At 42.0% G+C, this 23,837-nt stretch overlaps 1 protein-coding gene across 3 annotated transcripts in view; it reads right to left on the bottom strand.

Moving 5' to 3' along the window:
- KYNU (kynureninase) overlaps positions 1-23,837 on the bottom strand; it is a 172,659-nt gene that overhangs the window by 61,554 nt on the left and 87,268 nt on the right. For all 3 annotated transcript variants that reach the window (XM_053282818.1, XM_053282819.1, XM_053282817.1), the window contains exons 7-10: positions 22,859-22,933; positions 20,086-20,232; positions 1,153-1,251; positions 197-270 (exon numbers count right to left, since the gene is read on the bottom strand). In XM_053282818.1, coding sequence (XP_053138793.1) covers positions 197-270; positions 1,153-1,251; positions 20,086-20,232; positions 22,859-22,933 — 395 coding nt within the window. The remainder of the gene's footprint in view (positions 1-196; positions 271-1,152; positions 1,252-20,085; positions 20,233-22,858; positions 22,934-23,837) is intronic.

Raw genomic sequence — 23,837 nt, 5'->3', positions numbered from 1 at the left:
ACATACACAGATAATATTTCCTGCTTAGTTTTTATTCCATGCTTTTGTGCGACTGTAGTTTATAGCAATTTTGGATCTTTAAAAATCCACATATTATATGGATACACACACACACGAGAGACAGGATGTGCTTCAACAAACTATCCTTTTTCATTATTAGGACAGACCTCATATGAAAATGTAAACACATACTTACGCTGGCTTTGCAGTCTGGGAATGTTTCTCATGAATGAAGGCACCTGCTAGACCCCCTGCTCCAGAATTTAGATACTGTAAGATAGATACCAATATTTAAATATCTTGATTTTATTGCTTTTATAGGAATGAAGTGATTCTTTCTTCTTAGAAAGTGTGACAGACTTTGATTCAATTCCTTAAGAACAGCTTCAGTTCCTATATGGCACACGTGCTTGTAATATTGGCAAGAACATGTAAGAACAGTAGAGAACCCACTGGAATCTCCAGATTAGTGGAACTCCTTTTCATTAGAAACTTGCAGAATGCGATTCGATTAGTGTTTGACTAGAATCAGCCTGATCTGCTGCCATCGAATCTGGGTGGATTTGGTTCAAACTGGATTCAATTTGATTCAAATTTGAATGGATTTGGCCTGATTTTTAAGGGCTAGAAGACACCAAAGCAGGTTGGGTGGCAGGGCCCCATGGGTGCCATCTGCCACCCAGCCCCCAAAGGAATCAGACAAAGAGGTGATATTTTTAGGAATATTCATGTGCTGTGGATTCTCAGTTGTGAAATGACTTCTTCATAGGGATTCCCTATGGGGAATCCAATCCCTATGGGATTCCCTATGAAGAAGTCATTTTTTGATGAAAACCAAAAATCTACACATAAAATTCCTAAAATTTTACCCCTGGCAGTGATGGCAGAAACTCAGAGGGAACAAAACTGAGGTCACTGAGGAAAAAGTGGAGGCTTGAATCACCAAATCAATTTGAGCTCAAATTGAGGGTGATTCGATTCAACCTCTAATCTGGTAAGAATCCTCAAGGGCAATTCAATTCTAGAATTCAAATCACTCAAATCACCCAGATTCGAGCTGAATCTATTCAGACATGAATTGATTCGCACAGCTCTAGAATCCATTGCAATATGGTTACTTGAAATTCTTCAGAATGCTGAACATATTCTCACCTTATAGGAACACCAGCAGGCAAAGTCTAATCCCCAGTCATGTAAATGCAGCTCTACGTTTCCAACAGCGTGAGCCAGGTCAAATCCAACAATGCAACCCTAATGGAGAAAGAAAACAATTCACCTTTTTAAGTGTGAAAATTATCAGCATTCCCATACTACTGGACATTTCTGCTTATCATATCACAGCAGGAATGGAACAGTTTTCCAGACAGACATCTATTATCATGAGAGCTTAAAACAAAAGTTTTGTATTTATCCGTTTCAAATCCAGGTTATTCCTGTGCTTAAAACTCTTGCTTGTTTTCCTGTCAACATTCACTATCTGTCCAACATCCTTGCTCAGTTGCCTGAGCTTATATTCCAGAATGTTCTGGCATAAAGCTGAGACAGCAATAGGAACATAGGAAGTTGCCTTCTATCGAGTTAGCCCGTTGGTCCATCTAGCTCAATATTGTCTACCCAGACTGGCAGCAGTTTCTCCAAGGTTGCATGCAGGAGTCTCTCTCAGCTCTGTCTTGGAGATGCCAAGGAGGGAACTTGAAACCTTCTGCATGCAAGCATGCAGTTGCTCTTCCCAGAGTGGCCCCATCCTCTAAGGGGAATATCTTGGGGTGCCCACACATGCAGTCTCCCATTCAAATGCAAATCAGGGTGGGCCATGCTTAGCAAAGGGGATAAATCATGCTTGCTACCACCAGACCCAGCTCTCGTATGAGATAAATTATAAAGGTTCCAAATGATGAAGTCATGTTTTATATTTAGTGCTGTGCTAGTGCTAGTAAGACCAGTTGCAGAGGGATGTGATTTGTGGGACAGGTATTGGGGATGGAGAGAATACTCTTGTTACAGAGGGATAGTCAGAGAAGAATTGCTGTATGAAAATCAAGGGAAATTGAGATGCTTCTGCTCAGGTAAACATATCTGCAGCTTTTTAAAAGGAAGGTAAGAATTATAAGATAAGTGGATTTCTCAGAGGGAAGGGATCCATACATCCTTAAGAGATGCTCTAGGAAGTTGTTGGTATTCAGAACCTTATTGTAAATGTATGTCAAGAAAGCTCCTGTGTTTGAGAGTAATGTGATTAGTGTTGATTCTCAAAAAAATTTTTTATTTATTTTTTAAATTGAAAAGTGGCACCAGGAGAAAGTTACTTTTCACTGCTGATATCACAGGCACTGTCCATCTGCTCACCACCATATTCCACACAGAACTATTGTAATAAGTGAGGACTGAAGACAAAATTGTATCTTTCCTAAAAAACAAAACTTTGTTCAGGTGCTCAGTATGTCAGGTCTGCATGACTCAAGATCCAAAAAACATCCATGTGACCTATCAATTTCAGGGTTCTTTCTGCACACCCCCAATTTGTATGCATGCACACACATACATTCAACATTTTGTCATTCCGGGCAGGCATCCACAGAGGTTTGTTGAAAGGGGTGGCCCTTACATGAGATAGAGTGATGTAGATTACCCCCCACACCATCCTTCTGAGGCACACTTCTTATTTCCTCTCTTCACCCTGATGCAAGCTAGGAACACCCTGCCACCATGACCTGACTTGGTGACATAACCTCAGAGTTTTTACATGCTGCCTGCTCTACTACAGCAGCATGGTTTGCGCATTCTGAGCATCCACCCACAGATGGTGTGTATCATCCTATTGGCTTACACCTCAGGCAGCAAAATGTCTTGGACTACCCTTCTTTACTAGTGATTAACTATGTATGATTTGTGTGTTCCATTTAGTTTGTGAGTCAAAAGTTGTACATTCCTTGTACATGCAGTTTCCCCACAATAGGAATGCTACCTGTGAGAAAGACATTCGAATCTTCAACCAAACTACGTATATATTGAATACGCCCATTTGGAAAGGGCCCAAGACACGGTTTGTTGACTGTGATGTTAATATGTAGGAAGTCCAACCTATAACCACAATGAATGGATCATCTTATGGGCTCTTCAGTGATATCCTTACATTGTTTGGACTTCTAGGTTTTTACAGATATTCTGTTTTCCAGATTTCATATTATTTGTAGAGTTATAGAGTCTATTCTCTCTTTCATTTTATTCATATCTGATTTAGTGAGATTTTAAGTATCTATAATATTTCTCATTTATTCTGGAGAATGGACATTCTGTAGAAATAAATTTCTCACAGCTGGAAGGAAGTCGAGAGGCAGTGTTCTCAAATTAACAAGATTTTCAGAATATCATTTCTTCCACACAGCCTTATTAGACTTGTGAAACTTGAAGAAACTACAAGACACAATCTAGGGTTTGTACACAGCTATTACCACTTGATGGCAGCATTTTTAAAGTAAAGAGTCAAACAGAAATTAGTATTATAAACCTGCGATATTTATGAAACTGATGAAAACTAGTAGTACATTTTGTGCACAGATTACAAATTGAAGAATATTTTATATATCTTTTAAAAGAGAGGCTCTTTATAAGCAAGGTGGGGAGATGAACAGTTAGGGCATAAATTCCCAGATCTTTTATCTAACAATAACACAAAGGCTTTGGAACTATCTGCTTCTGTCATTTGCTTCATCTAAATTATTAAAACAATACTTTGGTATATTAAATCTCCTCTAAACTATCTAGCTCTCAGAAAGTAATTGCATTTATAAGTGTGACATCTGATTCTAATGAAACCACTAATGATACTGTCAGTCTATAAAGTTCCTGCAAAATGAAGGGGTGAACTTGCAAGTCCCACCATTTGCCAAATATAACTAGACAGGCGAACAACTATAGAAGGGATGGGCAAAGAGTAAGCCGTGGTTCATGGGTAATCTCCTAGTGCCTGTTGGATGCTGGGACTCTTTCAAAGAATGCTGGGGAAAGCTGATCTTGGTCTGACACAGCAAAGCACTTCTTATGTACTCAAGATAATTACTTAACACAACCTAATTATGCCCTAACTGTTGTTAGATACTGAGCATGTGCTTTGTAGGGATGTGCACAAACCGGCATTTGGACCAGTTTGGTGACAGTAGGGGTTACCTTTCAGGAGCAGGGAGGGTGCCCTTACCCCCCTGCCATCTTTCCCCTGCCAGCATTACTGTCAAAATCGCTGGCACGGGATGGTAGCGTACCTCCTTGCCACCCTGGTCAGTGTTGTACCAGACATGGCCGGTGTGCGTGTGTGACATGTGCATGTGCACCGGCCACTTCTGGTACTACACTGACCGGGGCGGCAAGGAGGTAAGTTGCCACCCCACACCAGCGATTTTGGTGACAGTGCTGGCGGGGAAAACGCAGTGGAGGGGGGTAAGGGCACCCTCCCTGCTCCTCAAAGGTAATCCACCCAACACCAAACCAGCCCAAATGCCGGACCTCCAAACCAGTTTGGCAATCCATAAAAGAACCACCTAACTGGTTTGTGCGCATCCATAGTGATTTGTAAATTTGATTTGTAAACTTAAGACATGTCAATAGAAAATTATGAGGCTGATAATGACAAATTTTATCCCATGACTACAGAAGACTCACTGAAATACAGAAGGTTCTTTTTCATGTTACCGAAATTGTTGAAAAGGGAGATAAAGCACAAGTCAGTTGCATTTAAGCCCTTTCCACGTGTTTATGTTCAGCACTTGTACAAATAGTGTACTACTACCAATATTACAAATATTTATTTACCATTTTCCAACAAAGTTCACAAAGCAATAAAATAAACAAATACCAACTAAGGTAGTTCCCTGTCCCCAAAGGCCTCACACTGTGCTGGGGTTAGATAGGGACAGTTACTCTCCTCCTGCTAAATATAAGAGACTCGCCACTTTAAAGTGGAATCAGCACTTTAAAAGGTGCTCTTTACTTAGCAAGGGTAACTGAGGGGTGACTCAGTCTCTACACATGTACACTTATTCACACATTATGGGGCCATTCACATGGCCAGCTCTACCCAGGTTTATATAGCTGTACCTGGGTAGGACTGGTCATGTGGAGCTGCCCCCCCACCCTCCCCAGCCCAAGCTTGGAGGGTCATGTGAATAACCCTTATGTTAAGCATAGATACATGTGTCCCTGGCCCCAGTGTAGTGTGTGATGTCTGGGCCTGTAGGAGGGCCTTCTCTGTGGCTGCCCCTCTTCCTTGGAACACCCTTCCCCCTCCCAGATTCATTCAGCCCCCTCCTTAGTGGCTTTTTAGTGTAGTTTAGGCCCTTCTTAAGACCTACCTTTTTTGCTTGGATTTTGCCCTTTAATTATTGTTATTGCCATTATTCACCACCTAGAGCCTTTGGAGGAGGCGTTATACAAGAATTTTTAATAAATAAATAAATAGATAGATACAGCAATACATTTCCCATTTGTACCATGCATTTGAGAGGCCTTTATCCAGGTTCACTTTTAAAATGAACTGAGGTAGTCATTCAAACAAAACATGTTCAAGTGTAAAAACAAACATATGTACCCTTATATAAAATAATGTCTGAATAGTGCTAGAGTCTTTCCTCATTTCCTGTAATCTCAAAAGAGCACTAAGGCTTCAGCTTCAAACAGTGACCTGAAGGTCTACATGAGGCATCACAGATTATACACTACAGATTTCTATATCACTTAATCTCACTGCAAAACAATGTTTTTTTGATGGAGTAAGTCTGCACCTTCCATTGCTAAGCATCAAGTATTGACCAATCAAGTGATGAGAAATGAAAATATGGACATGTATGTGCAAACCAGTTCTGGACAAATAATGAAAGGATTACCAGTACTGCATTGTGTTTAGAAAGCTAGAATGTAGCTTTTGAATCTGATTTAATTATTAATTGCTGTCATGAGGAAAGAACTTGACACTTTTTGTTATGTGACTAGTTTTGTTTGGTCAGATAACTCTCTGTAGAATAAGATCATAATATTTCTGTGTCTCACAGGAACTTTATGTTGTTCTCAGAAATATGACTCAACATTTCAGTTAAAGACTTGTAGAATGACAGACACACTCTACTGTTTTAATATAACATTGGGATTTAATGGAAGTAACTGAAGAGTATATTGAAAATGTTTCCCCTGTTAACTGGGCAAAGAGGCACCTTTTACTAGGGGTGTGCAATTCGGGATTTTGGGTGATTCGGCTCGGACCCGAACCGAATCACCCCTGTTCTGTTTTGTGCCCGAATCTGGGTCACCCGAATCACCCTTGATTCGGTTCGGATTCGGATTTAATCCGAATCTGAATCTGAATCGATTCAGGGGTAAAAAGGGGCCCAGGGGCAAAATTTTGGGGTGGGGTGGTAGTGTCCAATGGGTAGAGTCTACCACCCCAATTTCAGGGGGATTGGGAAAAATCCTGATTTTTGGTGAATTTTTAAAGTTTTAGTGACTTTGGGGCAGTTTGGGGGCATAGCATGGGATCTGGGCAAAAGGAGTGGGGTGGGGTGGTAGTGCCTAATGGGTGCAGGCTACCACCCCAATTTCAGGGGGATTGGGCAAAGGGCTGATTTTGGGGAAATTCTGAAATTTTCATGTCTTTGGGGCAAATTGGGGCATATTGGGGCAGAAAGTGGGGCCTGGGGCAAAATTCGGGTGATTTGGCTCGTGCCCGAAAAATATCGGGGGACATCGGGGGTGATTCGGTTCGGCCCCGAATCACCCAAAATTGTTCGTTTCGGGCACAGATCGTTCTGTGCCCGAAATTTTTTGCACATCCCTACCTTTTACCATGGTGATTCTCTTTATTTAGCAGTACTTCCAGTGACTGTTGCTGGTGTGTGTCTTATGTTTCTTTTTAGAATGTGAGCCCTTTGGGGACAGGGAGCCATCTCATTTGTTTGTTATTTCTCTTTGTAAACCGCCCTGAGCCATTTTTGGAAGGGCGGTATAGAAATTGAATTATTATTATTAGTAATAGTAGTAGTAATTGGCTAAAAAATAGCTCAGGAGTGATAACATCATATGGGGAGAGACAGGTCAGAAAAAGAGATGACAGAGTGACATACAAAGCTATGACACTTCCATATCTCTAGAAAGGAAAAAAACCCAGTAAGATACTGAATATAGTCCCCATGGATATTGCAGATGATATCAGAATTAACAACAAAGTATTTTTGAGCCAACAAAAAGAACCACAATTTCGTTGTAGAACTTAGGATGTGAAAGTCAATGTGGAACATAAATTTCCTAATGGGTTGGTTCGTTGTTAAAATAAATCCAGCGTCTTACGTTTAGCTTAGCTGGCCTCATAGAAACAAACGAATAATTACTGATAGGGAGTCATCAGTAATTGATGACTAAACTCCACTAAAGTCAGGACAATGACTCCCTATCACTAAAGCTTGTAATAATCCAGACCTACATAACTTGTGACCCACCAAGCAAAAAATGGCCTTTGAGCCGGCAGGTTGTCAAACATCTCACAGGTTTCCAGGCAGTGTTTGCACCAGAGATACATTTGTTTCTTTGTAAGTTGATTTTAACAAAAAAATCTCTGTCTTTAGTGATCTCATGCCATATCCAGCTGATAAGATTTGGCCAAAATGTGTAATCATTCTGATTTATATGATGAATGCCTAAGGATGGTAAAAGAGCTAGAGGTGATTTTTCAAGCTTAATTTAGTTCATTTAATATTTAATAGTGAAGCTATCTGTGAGCAAAGCTGTTCAGTACAGTACTGAGCAGCCTAGTAAGAGAACATAGCAAAATGACCTCAAAAATGACCTGTAAACCGCCCTGAGCCATTTTTGGAAGGGTGGTATAGAAATCAAATTAATAATAATAATAATAATAATAATAATAATAATAATAATAATAATAATAAATAAGTGAAAACAAATTAAGTAACAATTAGTACATAACACTGGTTTTCTCCAACTCTTAAACTTCTCAATCTCTGCTTCAGGGATGCAGATTATACATGCAAGGGAGCCACAGGAGCATGCTGGAGAATTGTATTCCCTCTAATTCTAATGACAACAAGGGAATATGTATGTATGTATCAAACACAACTATGCCCTGTTGACACAATGGCTGACTTCCAGACTAATGCTGCACTAGTAAAATGAACAAAGATGCACACTAGGGATGTGAATGGAACTGGCTGGCCCGGTCTGGTTCAAGTCTAAACTGGACTCTTACCTGACCAAGCCAGTTTGGTCCAGCACCCCCTTGAATCCGGAGGGGGGGGGTCACGGACCTTTAAAAAAAACAACTTTTTAAAAAAATGTCACTTTCCCCCCTTGGGTGAGTTGTTGGAGGTGGGGGGGTCCACGGAGGTTACCCCTCCCCCCCGCCAGCCTCAATGCAGCCTGAACCAGCCTGTTGGGCCAGCTCTTCAGCCTGTTTGGGCCTTCCCCCTCGGCGCGGCAGCCATTTGGGGGGCCGCTGGGCCTGCGTAATTGGCCTCTGAGAGGCCCACAGAGGGTGGTTCGGTTCGACCCCAGACAGTCGAACCGAACCGGCTCGGCATCAAACCTGCTTGACATCGAGCCGGTTTGCACATCCCTAATGCACACACACCCACACCCACACCCACACCCGAAAGTTGCAGAGCTGAGTGGATGCTCAAAGTTGCATAATCTCTTGGTCTTGCTCAGCATGCACAAGTGTTATAATTCTGAAAAAATAATTACAGATAGCTTTGCTTAATTCCCTGCAACATATATAGACTGAGGAAAAGGTTTCACAGCAAGAGGCGCAAAACAGGGTTACAAGTGCACCCTGTTGCACCAGTGCAACACCAGTCTGCAATGGAAGCTCCCAGCTTAACAGAACTAGGTAGTACAACATCCTTGCACTACTGCAGTGTTAGTTTAGATGTCAACCAATCCATCCACCCCTTCTTATTCAGTGGATTGATAACAGTCAACTTGCATAGAAACTTATGTGTTTATGTTCCTGTTCTTATTTAAAGTTTTGCAACAGTGTCCTTCAATGCAAGGCCCTGGGTCCATTGGTTGCTCCCATCGAGTGTGCCCCCCTGACTGTTGGACTGGTGTGAAGCTTCGGCTGAAGCTGAGTACCCCGAACAGTCAGCCTGGCATCAAACAGAGACTATAATCCATGCAGTCCTAGCACCTGGAATTTATTACTTTTGGTTAATTGTTGCAGAATAGTTCAGCCTGTGGCACAAAACATAGCCACATTATACAATATGGTAGGGTCCTGATCTGAAAGGAGAAGAGAAACATAAAATTCTACAGAGCTGTCTGGCAAATACACTGAAAAGGGTAGAATAAAATTATAAATAATGTCTTGGTATAAAAAGAGCAATCCAAAAGAACATGACCCACTGTTTTGACTTCACTTGCTTTACAGGGGCATGTACATTCAGGAAGTAGAATGTTCCAAAATCTACCTTCAAGCTGAAGGTAGAGCATTAAAATGCACAATTTAAATGCCCTTCAGCATTTTGGGCTTATGAGTTAGGTGAGATAATTAGCTGGTCTAAAGTTAATCCTAGCACCCCCTAGGAACCAAACTCCAGTCTTTTTGTAGTTCCATATTCAAAATACACTAAGAGTCATTTTGGCATTGTCGTAACCATGATATCAGAAAATCTGGGGAGAACCCATAAGATGAAACCTTTTCCCCCAAGGGCCCTTCTCCAGCCATAAAAAAAATAATCAACTATTGTTAAAGGGGCCAGACCTATAGCGGGGAAAATATATAATTTAAGCCAAACATTAAAAGGTGGAGCCAAGCTTGGACCTCCATCTTCATTAATCCTGTCTCCAGGTGCAGAGCAACATAAATCATAAAACGTGCAACAGGGAAAATAGTTTTTAGAAATGTTGATTGAACCACTTCCAAAGGGTCAAAATTATGGAACATTTGTCTTGAAACCTGCCCCTTAAACTCAGTTACTTCATAGTAAGGCAAGACCTGGCCATCAAGCAGAATTCAGTGAAGACTACAGATCAATAGTACTCATGCATATACTTTTTAAACTCTATCTACCAAAGTTTTGTATAAGCTGGAAAGCTTAGTCAAAAGTTTTTAATACTGCTTAAAGCATCTGTTCCGCTTTTTGAGCTATTCTCACCTCTATGCCTACAGTGGAGGTGAGATCTTCATTACTTGCGGAACTATTCAGTATATGCTATGTACAAAAGCCATTAAATAAGCTATATGATGGTGATATATTAAAGCTAAAACTGTAAGAATTTTCAAATATGCTCAGGTTCTAAATTAAGACTCTTACTGTTTTGGAAAAAAGTATATAAGATGAATTAGGAATGGATTACAAAAGGCCTAATTGATTAGAAAGACAAAGAAATGGTTGGAAGAGCTGGTATAAGTGGAAACATATTGATGCATACTTATCACATTTAGGTTTTGCAATTCAATTGCCCTTTACAAAAATACAAGATATAATACCCAAGCATATTGCTCTCCATGATAGTTATATATCTAAGGTTGTAACTCTATGTTCACATACTTGGAAGTAAGCTCCATTGAGCACATGGGACTTACTTCCAAGTACTGTTAATGGAAGTGCTCCTAGGGAATTGGCGGGAACGCCAGACTATGTTTTTAGGCGTGTGTGTGTGTGTGTGTGTGTGTGTGTGTGTGTGTGTGTGTAATTAGCTAGCTTGGAATGGAGCAGTCCCACCTTCAGAATAAACGTGTTCAAAGCTTTGGTTGTACAAAGTGAATGGAGAGGTTAAAGTTCGAAATAAAATGAGATTTATTGAAGGGTTTGGGGGGTTCAGGAATAGAAAATAATGGTTAAAGAGCAACAATATTTAACTAGCAAGACGAGACAGACCAACAAGTTACAAAAGACTATGTTACAGCTCAAAAGGAGGCAGCAAAAGGGACAAGCCATTGTGCTATTCAAAATTGAAGAGTGGACTTCTTCTTGGACAAAAGCTAGGGAAGGTCTGAAAGGACCCATGGAGGGAGAGGCAAAATGAACGATTAGAGTTTATCTCTCATGTCTTTTCAGAATATCTGGGGGTAGCTAAAATGTTAACAAGCTAGCTTTCCACAGCCCTGAGTCAGCCATTAATATGATTGTTAGCAAAGGAGATGACCTGTTTTTTTCTTCCTAAGAAGGTACTATCTTGATTTGATCTGCTGCGCAAACATAGGGAGAATGCTTGGCTTATTCTCTAAATAATAGCTCTTGATTAAATCATGTCTGACTCCAGCTTCCCACCTTTGAGTAACTGACAGCACAGGGAGGTCCTCCTGCAGTCCTGTGCTTTGAATTTGACCTAAGAGTTCCTTCTCCCACGCTACGTACCAAAGTGACATTGATTGATTGATTGATTGATTGATTGTTAAATGTATACCCTGCCTTTCATTAAGAAAATCCCAAGGTGGCTCACAATAAAATTTAAAAACAAGATTATTAAAAAGACACATTAAAATACTGAACTAAAACAAATATAAACAAATCTGATTTTAAAAATTTAAAACACAAGCATAAAAACAATACAAAATACAAGAAGCAGCAGTGGAGACAATCATATAAAAGCCTGGGTAAAAAGCCACCATTTGACATGCTTTCTAAAAACTGTGATAGAGACTGAGGAATGGATACCCACCAGGAGAGCATTCCAGAATCTGCGGGCAGCAACAGAGAAGGCCCTGTCCTGAGTGCACGACAACCTAGCCTCCCTCATTGTGGGCACTCGGAGCAAAGCCCCCTCAGATGACCTCGTCAAGCGGGCAGCAACCCTTGGGAGCAAGCGGTCCCTCAGGTATCCCGGGCCCAAACCATTAAGGGCTTTAAAGGTCAAAACCAGCACTTTGAACGCCGTTTTAATCAGCTACAAGTGAAGCGAAGAGGGGGTCTCACAGTCCCAAAGTGCAAACTGTGGTAACTACATGCTTGTAGTTCCAAATATAGAGGAGTGCTCCTCAGAGGAGCCCCCAAACAGGCTCTCTTGTTAACAGTACACATGCATAGGGTGTATTTCCATTTGCCATTTACGAAAACCTCAGCTGGGGAGATTTCACACAATAGAACACCATTATTTAGCATCTGTTCATGACTCCTAATAAAGAAAAGTTTCAGTAAAAAGTTCACTGTCCTTTTCAATATTTCTATCATGTGCCAATGATAAAAGTATTATTTATAGGTATCTGGACACAAATCACTGATAGGCTCTAATGGACACATCATGGTCTGGACTTGTTTCCAAATATAGTTTTCATTCCTGAAATAACGTTTATTTAATTTGACACTTCCATGTTCTTTCTTCTGAAGACATTAGGAGTGTTTTAACATTAAATTATATTACTCATCTCGGTGATTTCTTCTTCATCATCTAAGAGACAGGCATTGGAAATAGTGATTGTGTTGGCCCAAATAATAAACTACCCAAACTGCTTTCACTAGATTAAATACATGAAGATCAAAGATTTTAGACCAACTGTTGGCAAAAGGCTATAGTGATGTCTGTAGTGAGTCCATGGTACACCTTGAAGAGTTCATTCTCTTTTTCCTGCCTACATCATTGCCAGAATTTGGTGCCATAGGATCAACACTCACAATCTATAAATGTCTCTAAACCTTTTTACAATTTTCTCTAAATATAACGGTAATAAATTAGTTTTAGGTAGGCTAATATTCAGTGATTTTATCTGAATAAGTCTTACATTTGATTAAAGTGCTATTAAGGTATGTCCTATAGACTAATTTTTACTTTTCGTCAAAATCAGGGTAGACCATACTTTAAGGAGGGAAATCACACATCTAGGAATGATTTTGTGTATTCAGCCTATATGCTTTCAAGTCCTAGAAGACATGGAAGGAACAGGTTCTAATCTAAGTACCTAGTGATGTAAGTTAGGGATGTGCATAAACCAAGGTTCGTTCACAGGTTCAGCGCTGTTGCCAGAACCTGAAGGGTATACTTGTGTGAAACAAGAGCCGTAACCCAGAATTTGGCTTTAAATTTTTTTGTCTGAGTGGCGAGCGAGATCTTTTAAAAAGAAGTTTCTTACCTGCTTTCTGCTGCCCCATGCAGCTTTCTGCTACTGTGGTGCTCCTCCCAAGAATGTTGTGTGTATCTGCTGGTGCCACATGTGGGTTCTTGGGAGGAGTGCTGCCACAGCAGAAAGCTGCATGGGGAGGCAGTGAGCAGGTAAGGGCTTTCTCTCCTCCTTTTAAAAGATCCTGCTTGCCGCTCCACTTGCCTCGGTGGCGCTGAACCTGTGCATGAACCTCGCTTTGTGCACATCCCTAATGTAAGTGCATACTACTTTCATTTCCCCATGTGATGCAATCGGGTTGTCAATATCCATATTATATAAAACCTCAACTTTAAAACAATATAATGAGGAGATGGGGAATGAAACACAATGGAAAATTTAAAACCAGATGTCTTGAGAAGCATTAGCTGATGCTATAAGATTCATTAGCTGTGAGAAAAAACAGATGACTCCCCTCCCCCCGCCCTATTATCTCTCTGCCCATCACGAAACAGAGCTGGTTAAGGAGTTTAACAGCTGGGGAACAGAAGAGGTCATTTTCTGTGCTTGATTGTAAACTGATGATGGTGTGTACGATGAAATGTTTTTAATTTATTTGTAGCAACGTTTTATAAAACTTTTGTGCAATAAAGGCTCTTTGTGAAGAGAACTGAAGTGATAGAAATAGCCTTTTGTAACTTGATTTTTCCAAGGGCTTAATATAATTTCCATTAATCTTTTTAATTTGTATTTCTATGTATATTTGTGTTTTAAACATAGCAACTATAGTGTTAATTTTTGTTAAATTGAAACTGAGGTGACAATAGCAGCCCAGCTGCAGAGGCCAGAGGTAGCGGTGGGCCCAGCCCAGCTGCGGAGGCAAGCGGTGGCGGCGGGCCCAGCCTGGCTGTGGAAGCAAGCGGTGGCAGCGGACCTGGCCTGGCCGCGGAGGCAAGTGGAGGCGGTGGGCCCGGCCCAGCCACAGAGGCAAGCGCCAGCGGCGGGCCCAGCCCGGCCGGGGAGGCTAGAGGCAGCAGTGGGCCCAGCCCGGCCTGGCCGTGGAGGCCAGAGGCGGCGGTGGGCCTGGCCATTGAGGCAAGCGGTGGCGGTGGGCCTGGCCTGGCCGTAGAGACAAGGCCCAGGAGAGGGTAAAGAAAGTGGGGAAGCAAAAGTAGCAGTGGGGAGGAGAGGCGGCTGGGCCTGGCATGGGCCGGCTGTGGTCAGGAAGCGGAGACTGGGGCAGAAGGTGGGGGGGAAGAGCTAACCGCTGGCCCCAAAGAGCACACAGATGCTCTGTGCGGGGTCGGCTAGTTAGACACAATTTTGTAATGATAAAAATAATACATGCATTATTTTACAAAAGTAGCAATGGTTGAAGTGTTGCCTTTTTTTTAAAAGAGCGATCCTTATGGGGCAGTTCACTTATTGTTTAGCATTGGTAAAGTCCTCCTTTGTTCTGCAACTTTTTTTTTTTAAAGCCTCTCTAGCCTAGATAATGCCTATACAATAAAAGATTCAGCCCTTGAAATTCTGTTGACCTCTTTATAAGAAAACCTTATTGACAATTGTTCTTCTTGATTCCTGAGGTTAAAAAGAACCCCTGAGATAAGTCCATAAAGCCTATCATTTTAGTATATTCCCAAAGGCTGAGTAACTGAAAATGAGTTACCTCATGCAGGTGATGTACTCAGTAATCTGGCTGTCTCCCATTAAACTGCTGAGCTGAATAAGAATACTGTCAGGACAGCATCACCACCAGCACACTGGCTGGCCTTCCTGACAGTTGGCAAAATACTGCAATAGCAGACGTTATTGAGTAGGAGAAAAAGACACTCACTGAGTTAATTGCTAATCAAATGCAGCGAATGCCTCCACAAACAAAATGGCTGGTTCACTTGGCCATTTTAAATGTTAAATAAGAATAAATGCACACTTGGAAATAAGAAGTAAGAATAAATGCACAGTTGTGTTGGACTGGGCTATGTAAAACTGATTCAGTGCTTGTACAGATCCTGAAAAATAAAGTGGGTTGGAATAGGTCAGTCTGGCCATGTCAGTGGAGGCACAAGAGTAGTTTAACACAACAAAATGTACTGAAAGCAACATCTCATGTATTATTTTACTGGTCTATGACCGAAATATATATATATCTCACATCTCATGTAAATTGGCTCTAACATAAACTATATAATATAAACTAAATTCATAGTACTAATTCACAGTAATTTCTGGGCTCATTCATACAGCGAAGGACAGCCTTAACGCTCACTTCCCTGGGGTCCTAGCCCCTAGAGGCAGCATGTGCTGCAAACCTGCGCCACTTGCCCGATAGCTGCGTCTCGTGGAAAGCTTATGGGTGTTTAGGAGAATCTTCCTTAGTAGCCTATCCTTCACGCAGTGAGACTTAGCATGGATAAGTTGGGGTGAACCATCCTTCCTTGGTCTTGAGTTATCAGATCTGTCCACTGTGGTAGTCTCCTGTACCTGCCTTTGGACAGTCTGAGTAGCTGCGTGTACCATGGCTGCCTTGGCCACCATGCAGCAATCACAATTGCCTGAGTCTTGTCTTGAAGAAACTTGGCCACCACTCTGGACAACAATGGAGTTGGGGATAGGAATAAAATAGCTGCTGGCTCCATTGATACTGAAACGCATCTCCCTTGGAACGTGGTCCGACCCCCATCTGGGAGCAATAGTGATCGCATTTGCTTGTCTCGTACGTAGCAAACAGATCCACCCTTGGTCTGTCCCAAGTCTGGAATAATTGCTCCAGGATCTCTGGATTCAGTTCCCACTCGTGTTGGTCTAGCAGTAGATCCCCGCTCAGTGTGTCTGCCAAAATATTCATGTTGCCTTTGATATGAATGGCAATGGGATAAATCCTGCGCGGGATGCACCAATTCCATAACTGCAGACTGAGGTTGCATAATGATCTGGACACTGTCCCGTCCTGCTTGTTTACATAAGCAATGGCCGTCGTATTGTCCATCTGTAGTTGCACGGTTTTTCCTACGAGTTCCTTTTGGAAGGCGATCATGGCTTGGAACGCAGCCAGCAGTTCTAGGAAGTTGATATGGAGAACCCTCTCTTTCGGCATCCATTGCCCCTGCACTCTGAGGTGCCGTAGATGGGCCCCCCAGCTGTGCATGGAAGCATCGGATGTTACTGTCGTTGACGGCCTCATTGTTTTGAACTGTAGGCTGTTGAGCATGTTTGATTCCCATGTCCACCACTGCAGCAAGTCCATGACCTTCCCTGGAAGCGTCACTTGCTTAGATTGGGGTTCGAGTCTTGGCTTGTAAGCTCTTAGAAACCAGAGCTGTAGTTTGCACATGCGTAGCTTTGCATACAAGACTGTGGTAGTGCAGGATGCCATCAGGCTGAGTATCACCTGTATAGTCCTTGCCTTCTGTACAGGATTCTTCTGACATAAGAGGATGAGTGCCCGTAGGCGCAAAAAATGCTCTCTTGGGAGATAAGCCTTTTGGGCCGTCATGTCTAACAGTGCGCCGATATATTGGAGGCGCTTCGCTGGCTGTAGAAAGGACTTCTCCTAATTGATCCTCACGCCCAGATTCTCCAACAGGGTTGTTACCATGTGTACATGTGTACATAGACGTCCCACCAGGTGTCATCGGGGGTGTCCATGCATCAGTCTGCACAGGAATAACATCGTCCTCATAGATAGGATGCACATAAGCTGTGTCTTCTTTGATGTCAAGCTCGATGTCGGGGTCGGCATTGAGTTCTGTGTCCAATATGATCACGACCGTAAACTCCGACACTGCCATTGATGTCGATGCGTGAGCAACAGGAGCGGACTCCGTCTCGAACGACGTAGTATGATGTCGATGTCGAGCCCTCAAAGCTGATGCTCCAGCATCCACTCCGGATTTTTCCGACGTCGATTGGTCTCAATGTTGAGTGTGTTAATGTTGTACGGTGTGTGTTCGGGGCCCAGGAGTCAGTGGCGACTGATGCGGTGTCGGAGCCGGGGACAAAGAAGCCGCTTGATGCCGAGGGATCACATAACCTTGCAGCCCAGAAGGAGAAGGGGTATGCTGCACAATCCATTCACGGTGTCCATGTTTCACCTTCTTAAGTGCTGGTTCTTGTACGGAAGTCTTATCCTTGTGCTTCCTCTTCGGGCTAGACCGCCAATCTTCAGGCCTCTTAAATGGGGCCGTAGCATCTGACGTCGAAGGACTCGATGTCATGGCTCTCGACAACGTAGTGGCAGATGCCTTGGTGTTTGAACTCGAGTTTTTACTCAGTTTCCCCGGGTCTTTAGACTGTGTTTTCGATGCAGGACCCGGTAGTGTAGCCATTGGAGCAGCCTTAGGCAACAGCGAGTCTTCCAATAAGTAAACTTTAAGACGTGCTGCACCATCTTTCAGAGTCTCTTTATTAAAACTGACACAGACCAGGCAGGCTTTCGTGTCACGCGTCTCCCCGAGGCAGAACAAACAGAGGGTATGACAGTCTGATGAGGGGATTTTACCACGGCAATTGGTATAACGTTTGAAAGTAGTTTTGCTGGAGTTACCAGCCTTACCAGGCTTGTTCAAGCTGCTCATTTTGCTGAAAATCAGTAGTCATCCGTTCCGGGTCAAAGGGAGAGGTCCGAGATTGATCAAATCCGTAGGAGTAAGAAAAAAAGAGTCATCAAGTCTGTTCCAAAAGATCCAAATTATTGCCCAAACTGAGGGAAATCCGTAAGAATTGTCAGAGTTCATTTTCAAAAGTCAAAAAATCTTTTATGCGAAAAACAAACTTTCTTCGAGGCGCAAACTGTCTCTGAGTACTGAGCACTATGGCGGTCAGAAAGAAACTGAATATAGAGACGCCCAACCACCACTAGAGGGTACTGTAGTCACGTGCAGAGGGCGGTTGCTGGCATCGCGAGGAGCTAACGAATTCTTCCCAAAGCTGATCTGTGCAGGCGCAGAACCCACTACTTATGAATGATGGGACCACTATCCAGATCATATTTTTCTGATGCACAGTAGGCTTCAGAAAGAAGGGAAGATTGTCAAATATCACCCCTTCCTCCCATGCACACAATTGCACCGTGATACTCTGGATCTCAACACTGCTGCATGAGCACAGTGTTAGTCTGAATGCCAGCCCCTTTTAGGAAACTTATCGAGCATGCGTATGTGTGAATAAAAATCCAAAAATCTGCAACACTTTTTTTCTGCCTTCTTATAATCGAAGTATGCCAAGCAATGAAGTCCCACTTCCTCAGAGGTGGCCCTTTAATGAGGTGAGGCATTCACCTCAAATAGTAGATTATTGAGGCCTTAGCAGGACAGCAAGGTGCCCGCTGCCATCAGAGAAGCTCTTTGGGTCCAATCTGACCCTTACAATTTTTGCATCTCTCCTAGGACCTAGAGGCTGCTGGCTACCTGGGTGCTACTTTCAAAACTGGCAAGGGTTGGTTTGGAAAGGGGTCTGGCCTGCACCACTGGCACGGGGCATGGCAGCGTTTGGTGGTTCCCTCAGGCACTGCAATACTTTGGGCCATCCCTTCACTTCCTTTACCAATGGAAGTCCTATTCATCTTCCCCCTTGATATCATCATGCTGCACAGACATTTTTCAGTCTACCTTCATAAGCCAAGCAACTAGAAAGTTGTTAGAAACAAACAGTTAAAAGCCACTTACTACTTCCATTGAACTTAGCCACTTACATATGCATAAGGCTGGACAGTAAACAAAGCAAAACAAAACTTTGACATTGTTAGGATATGGAATGATAGGAAATCAGATTCCAATTGAGTGCTGCTTTTTCACAGATGAACCGAAAACATCCAGATCTAAACAGCTGTCAATTGTAAGCACGTGCAAAGTTGAGTGTGGCATAGAAAAAGACTGCATAATTCTTGAATGGTGGTGGTGTTTTTTTTAACATTATGTTTTGTTGCTCCTTCTAATAGATGAAACACTTCTCACACCTGGAATGGCCAGCTCCTTGAACAATAAAGCCTCTCCAGAGAATCAGAGGAGTGATTTTAGCAAAAACAGCATGAATGGTCCTTGGGCTCTGTGATCACCTGGGTATTTCTCGAAAGTGTTGGGATAAAGCATGAGTTAGGCTGGCATGATATATTCAACAGCACTTAAGAAGTGTGAATGCAGTCCATTTAGAGATCTTTTCTGCACAGTTGCCACACAGTTAAGGGAGAGAATAGGGTCAGATAGTACTGGAGGAACTCATGTATCAAATGAGTGAAGTTTCAGGACCTTTGCTCTTTATCTACTAACTGTGCAGGGGTGAGTTATATGAATGGTGCTGTGCCATAACCTGGGCCCCCATAACACTCTGAATTCTTTTCTATACTCCTTTTCCTCTGTCATTAAAATAAGAAATATAGTGATGTATCCAGACATTTTACACTGCAGTACTTATGCTAAACAAACCAACTGGATTTTAATTTCCCACAAATGAGAACATGAATGCTGATCCTGTCATTCAATATAGGAAAAGTTCCCATGTCTATAGGGAGCTCAGCCAATCTCCTCTTGAGTAGTAGGAAATCTCATTCTTCAGTAGGTGGCATTTCCAGAAAATTACTGAACTAACTGAACAGCTTGGCTGGAGCTCTTTTCTGTAACATATGGCTGCCAGGATTAAAGTCAGAAGGGCAAAGTTGTTCCTATCCTCTATAGCTTGTCAACAAGCTTGCCACTTCCTGCTCCCTATTCTCAACAATATCCTGAACTGACAGACCAAAAATGTGCTAAGACTTTTACAATGTTTTACAGACGGTCTGAATAATTTAATGTAAACACTGCATCAGTGGAAGGAGTACTTGTATTAGCATAATTCTCTTCCCATTGGGGGAAGGAATTTCTGAAAGCAGAGTGTCAATTCACCAAAAGTGCATGTCATGTTTAATGGAACTTTTCCTAGAAACAGTAAATCTAATTTTCTGGCTCTCTTCTAAGTTTATTTTCATAAAAGTGACAGCCATGAACATGTGGTGTGTTTGTGTGTGTAAGTGTGAAATCATATCAAAAAAATAGATCCAAGAAATTATGATGCTTTTGTACCTTCTCTTGGCCAGCCATTGTTATTCTGGGGATGTCAAACAGCTGTCCTGTGTAGTACTGCACACCACTGAACAGAATTACAGCAAGAGAGTCCCCTTCCTTCTCAATTACAGCAAGGATATCTTCAGTTCTCAAGGTCTCCTCCCCCTGAAATAAAGTTAAGCATATATTTCATATCCATCCTGGCAGTAACAAAACTATCATTTCCTATTGCATAATCTATTTTTAATGATGTGCCATGCTGACTGTATTGAATGATCACAAGCAAATCCTTAATATGGCAGTAATCTACAAAGGTAAGAGCCCTGGAGTAACTTTTGAATGGTGAATAATCATTCGTAACATAGCTTTAAGGTGGTATAATCTTTTTTAAAGGCTGTAAAAATCTTTTTTAAAGGCTATTCACTTTGCTTCCTTACATGCTTTGCTTGCCTGAACACTTCCAAAATTACCTTAATTGGTAGGATTAAAAAAATTAATTCCAATGCAAAAAGCATATATTGAAGTGAACAAACCTAGCTCTGCCATGAGCCTCCCAAGATAATTCTGGGACAGCTCAGAACAGGTGATGCATTACCAATAAAAATTCAGTCTCTCTGTCTAAAATTGTGCATTTGGAATTCATAATGGAAATTATAGCATTACCCTGTGGACATGACTAACACAGAGCAAGAATGAGAGGGAGTGATTTTCACCTCTCTTCTCCAGGAAGTGCTCTGTGCCTTCTGAAAACATGTCTCTGAGAGCTGTGCAATCATCAGGGACATTTTTTTAGAGAGTTCAGAGCATTTCCACGAGGCAGCAAAGACTGGCAAAAATCACTTCCCCGCCCTGCCACTCTGTTTTGTGGAGCTAGGAAAACTCTCTGCAGTGTGAGTGTTTCCTTCCACTGTGCGTCCCAGTAGTCAGGATGTCAGCTACAAATGATGCCAGTAATTGTGAATTTTGTAGCTTTCAGGCATATGAAGATTTTAGTATGCAAGTCTTAGGTTTAGAAAGTTTTGCCGTTCCTGACATACAACATTAAAAATATCATGCTGGGCCAGACTCAGCAATATTTTTATAAGACACTTTGAATTTGTGACACCTCCAAGACTTAAAAGCTGCTTCCCATATCCCTCTTCATACTTTTTAGACAAACTCCATATCCCACAGAAAGCTATTAACATTTTACTGTATTTGTATTTCAAAAACAATAGGATTCATATAATCCAAAAGAGCAAAAACCCTGAAGTCATTAAATATAGAGAAATTTCAACAAGGAAAATAAAATCACTTTTGATCCTATAAAGTCCGTATTCTGCTCTCCCTTCCTCATTTCTTCTTAGCCAGGGATCATGTAAAGCATACCACCACCGAGGGATTAATTAAGCAGTGAAAACTCCAAATGAAATTAGACATGCCATTGAAAAGAGCTGGAATAAGATATGCTGATCTGAAAGTAACTTCTATTATCTTAACGATCTTTGAGCATCTATCAAGTACTTGGGAATAGCTTCTCACTTCTCTGAAAAAGGCTTTTTTCAGAATCAAAAGGTCATCAGCAGTTCTACTGAGAAGTAACAAAAGTTCTTCATGCCAAGGAAAGATAGTATGCAGTCTTTTATAGTTATCTGAATTACAAACTCCTCTAAACAGACATTTATCTGTTGCTGTGGTAATGAAGGAGTCTGTATGTTGTCCTTATAGGACTTATTTGAGAACTTATAATAAAAAATGATTAAAAAATTAAAATCATTAAAAACCCAACATTAAAAACAATTAAAACTAATTAAAAGCCTGGGTGAACAAATGTGTTTTCAGTGCCTTTTTAAATGTTCCCAGAGAATGGGGAAGCTCTTATTTCAACAGGGAGCACATTCAAAAGCCCAGGGGCAGCAACAGAGAAGGCTTGTCTCCAAGTAGCCACCACATGAGCCAGTGGCAACGGTAGACAAACCCCTTCAGATTATCTCAATGAGCGATGGGGCTCATAGCGAAGATGACATTCTCTTCAAAATGTGTTAACAATCATAATCTTAATATTAGAATGTCATAACATGGAAAATCAGTGACAAAACAAAATAAACTTAAAATAGAGACATAGACTGATAACCTGATTAAATTTACTTAAGGAAGTTCATTGAAATTAAAAGACAAGTTAGGCATGCCTAATGAAGAAAGATAAGATGGGCCAATTTGGAATTAAAATAATATCCTAGTATATTATCTATATGTATTTACTTTATATTTCTTTCTGACTATGGACCGGGTCTCACGATCAGTGAGACCAGGTTTCTTCGAGTGCGCAGGGAAAGCGGCTCTCCCCGCACACGAGCAGGAGGGAGCCCTGGGCAGCCGGATTGGCCGCCCACACAATTTCCGGCTCCGTGAGCACGCAGGGCATGCTGGTGAGACCCCCGGAGCTGGGAGGCGGCTTTTCGCCTCCCCTCCGGGGGTCTCCTAGTGATTAGCAGGGGTCGCTGAGCTGCGCCTACTCACAATCCGATAGCCCGGGTTTGCGGAGTGCTCGCTCCGCAAACCCGGGCTAAGGGGCGGGCTACTTGAGCGGGTTAGCTCCTCAAGAACCACCGGGCTTGCAACCGAGCCCAGTGATTCTTACAATTGGGAAAAATCGGGCTAGGCTTTCCTAGCCCGATTTTTCCCAATCGTGAGAATAGCCCCTATATCTAACATTCAGGTTGGGTGACTTATATTAAGATGCAAGAAAGAAAAACAATTGTACACATATCCATTCTTGAGAAAGCAACAATATAAACTATTCTTTACAAACCTTTCGTGGTTCTATCATAAGCATGTTCCTCTCCACATCAAGACCATGAAATTGCAGCTGAGACTCGACAGCATACTGTCAAAGAAGATGCTGAGTGTTTTAAGTGAACAGATAGAAACAACAAAAGCAACATTTCTGTTAAAGCCAAACACATTGCTACTATTACCAGGAAATGAGTGTAGGATGGTTGTAGGATAAGTTCCTTCCAGGTGCACTTTCCTATACTTGCAAAGATAAATATTTTTAGGCCCTTATGGTTCAGTTCTTCCTTCCCCTTCAGTGTTTATCAGACATGGGATACACTGGGGTAATCCTCATGCTGTGCCATACCATTGTTGTGATGTGCTACTTTAAACCATGTAGAACAGAGGAATGTTGAGCCCCTCATCTGAGCTTGGTTGAAGTGAAACACGTAAAAGCTACTCACATGAGCAGCCCAACCCAGGCTAGGGCAGTCTAGCCTGCGTTGGGTTGCTCATGTGGAGCACCAGAATCATTCCCAATTGCTGCACTTCTGCCCCACTAGCCCAACGTTTAACTGGTGTTTTAACCTCTTGTGAGCAGGCTGGCCTTGCCCCTCCCAACTAGTAGTCAACAGAGACTACTCTTCCCAGTTCAACTTCCTGAGATCACGTGCAATTGGAGAAAGGGGGAAAAGAAAGCACACCCAACCACAAGACTACAATTTAAAAGCTTTATTAACTATTCTACATTCAGGCAACTAAGCACACTAGCAAAATCAATCATACATTTCATTGTAGTATAGGGTTTTCAGCAGCAGTTAAAATCATCTCTTCCACCCAAACTGAACAGTAATAAGAAGCATTTTCTCTCTTTCACTAGCAGTGAAAAACACATTCCTTCACTGACTTTCAGGTTACTGGCAGAACTCTGTCTCATAGCAACCCCTATCTTATCTCTCTGCTCCCAACCACAAAAATGCACAACATCTTAACTTCTAGTCAAGGGAAAGGAGGGA

The sequence above is a fragment of the Hemicordylus capensis genome, chromosome 1 (assembly GCF_027244095.1).
Source record: "Hemicordylus capensis ecotype Gifberg chromosome 1, rHemCap1.1.pri, whole genome shotgun sequence".
NCBI classification, from domain to species: domain Eukaryota; kingdom Metazoa; phylum Chordata; class Lepidosauria; order Squamata; family Cordylidae; genus Hemicordylus; species Hemicordylus capensis.
This window is presented reverse-complemented; position numbering and strand designations above follow the sequence as displayed.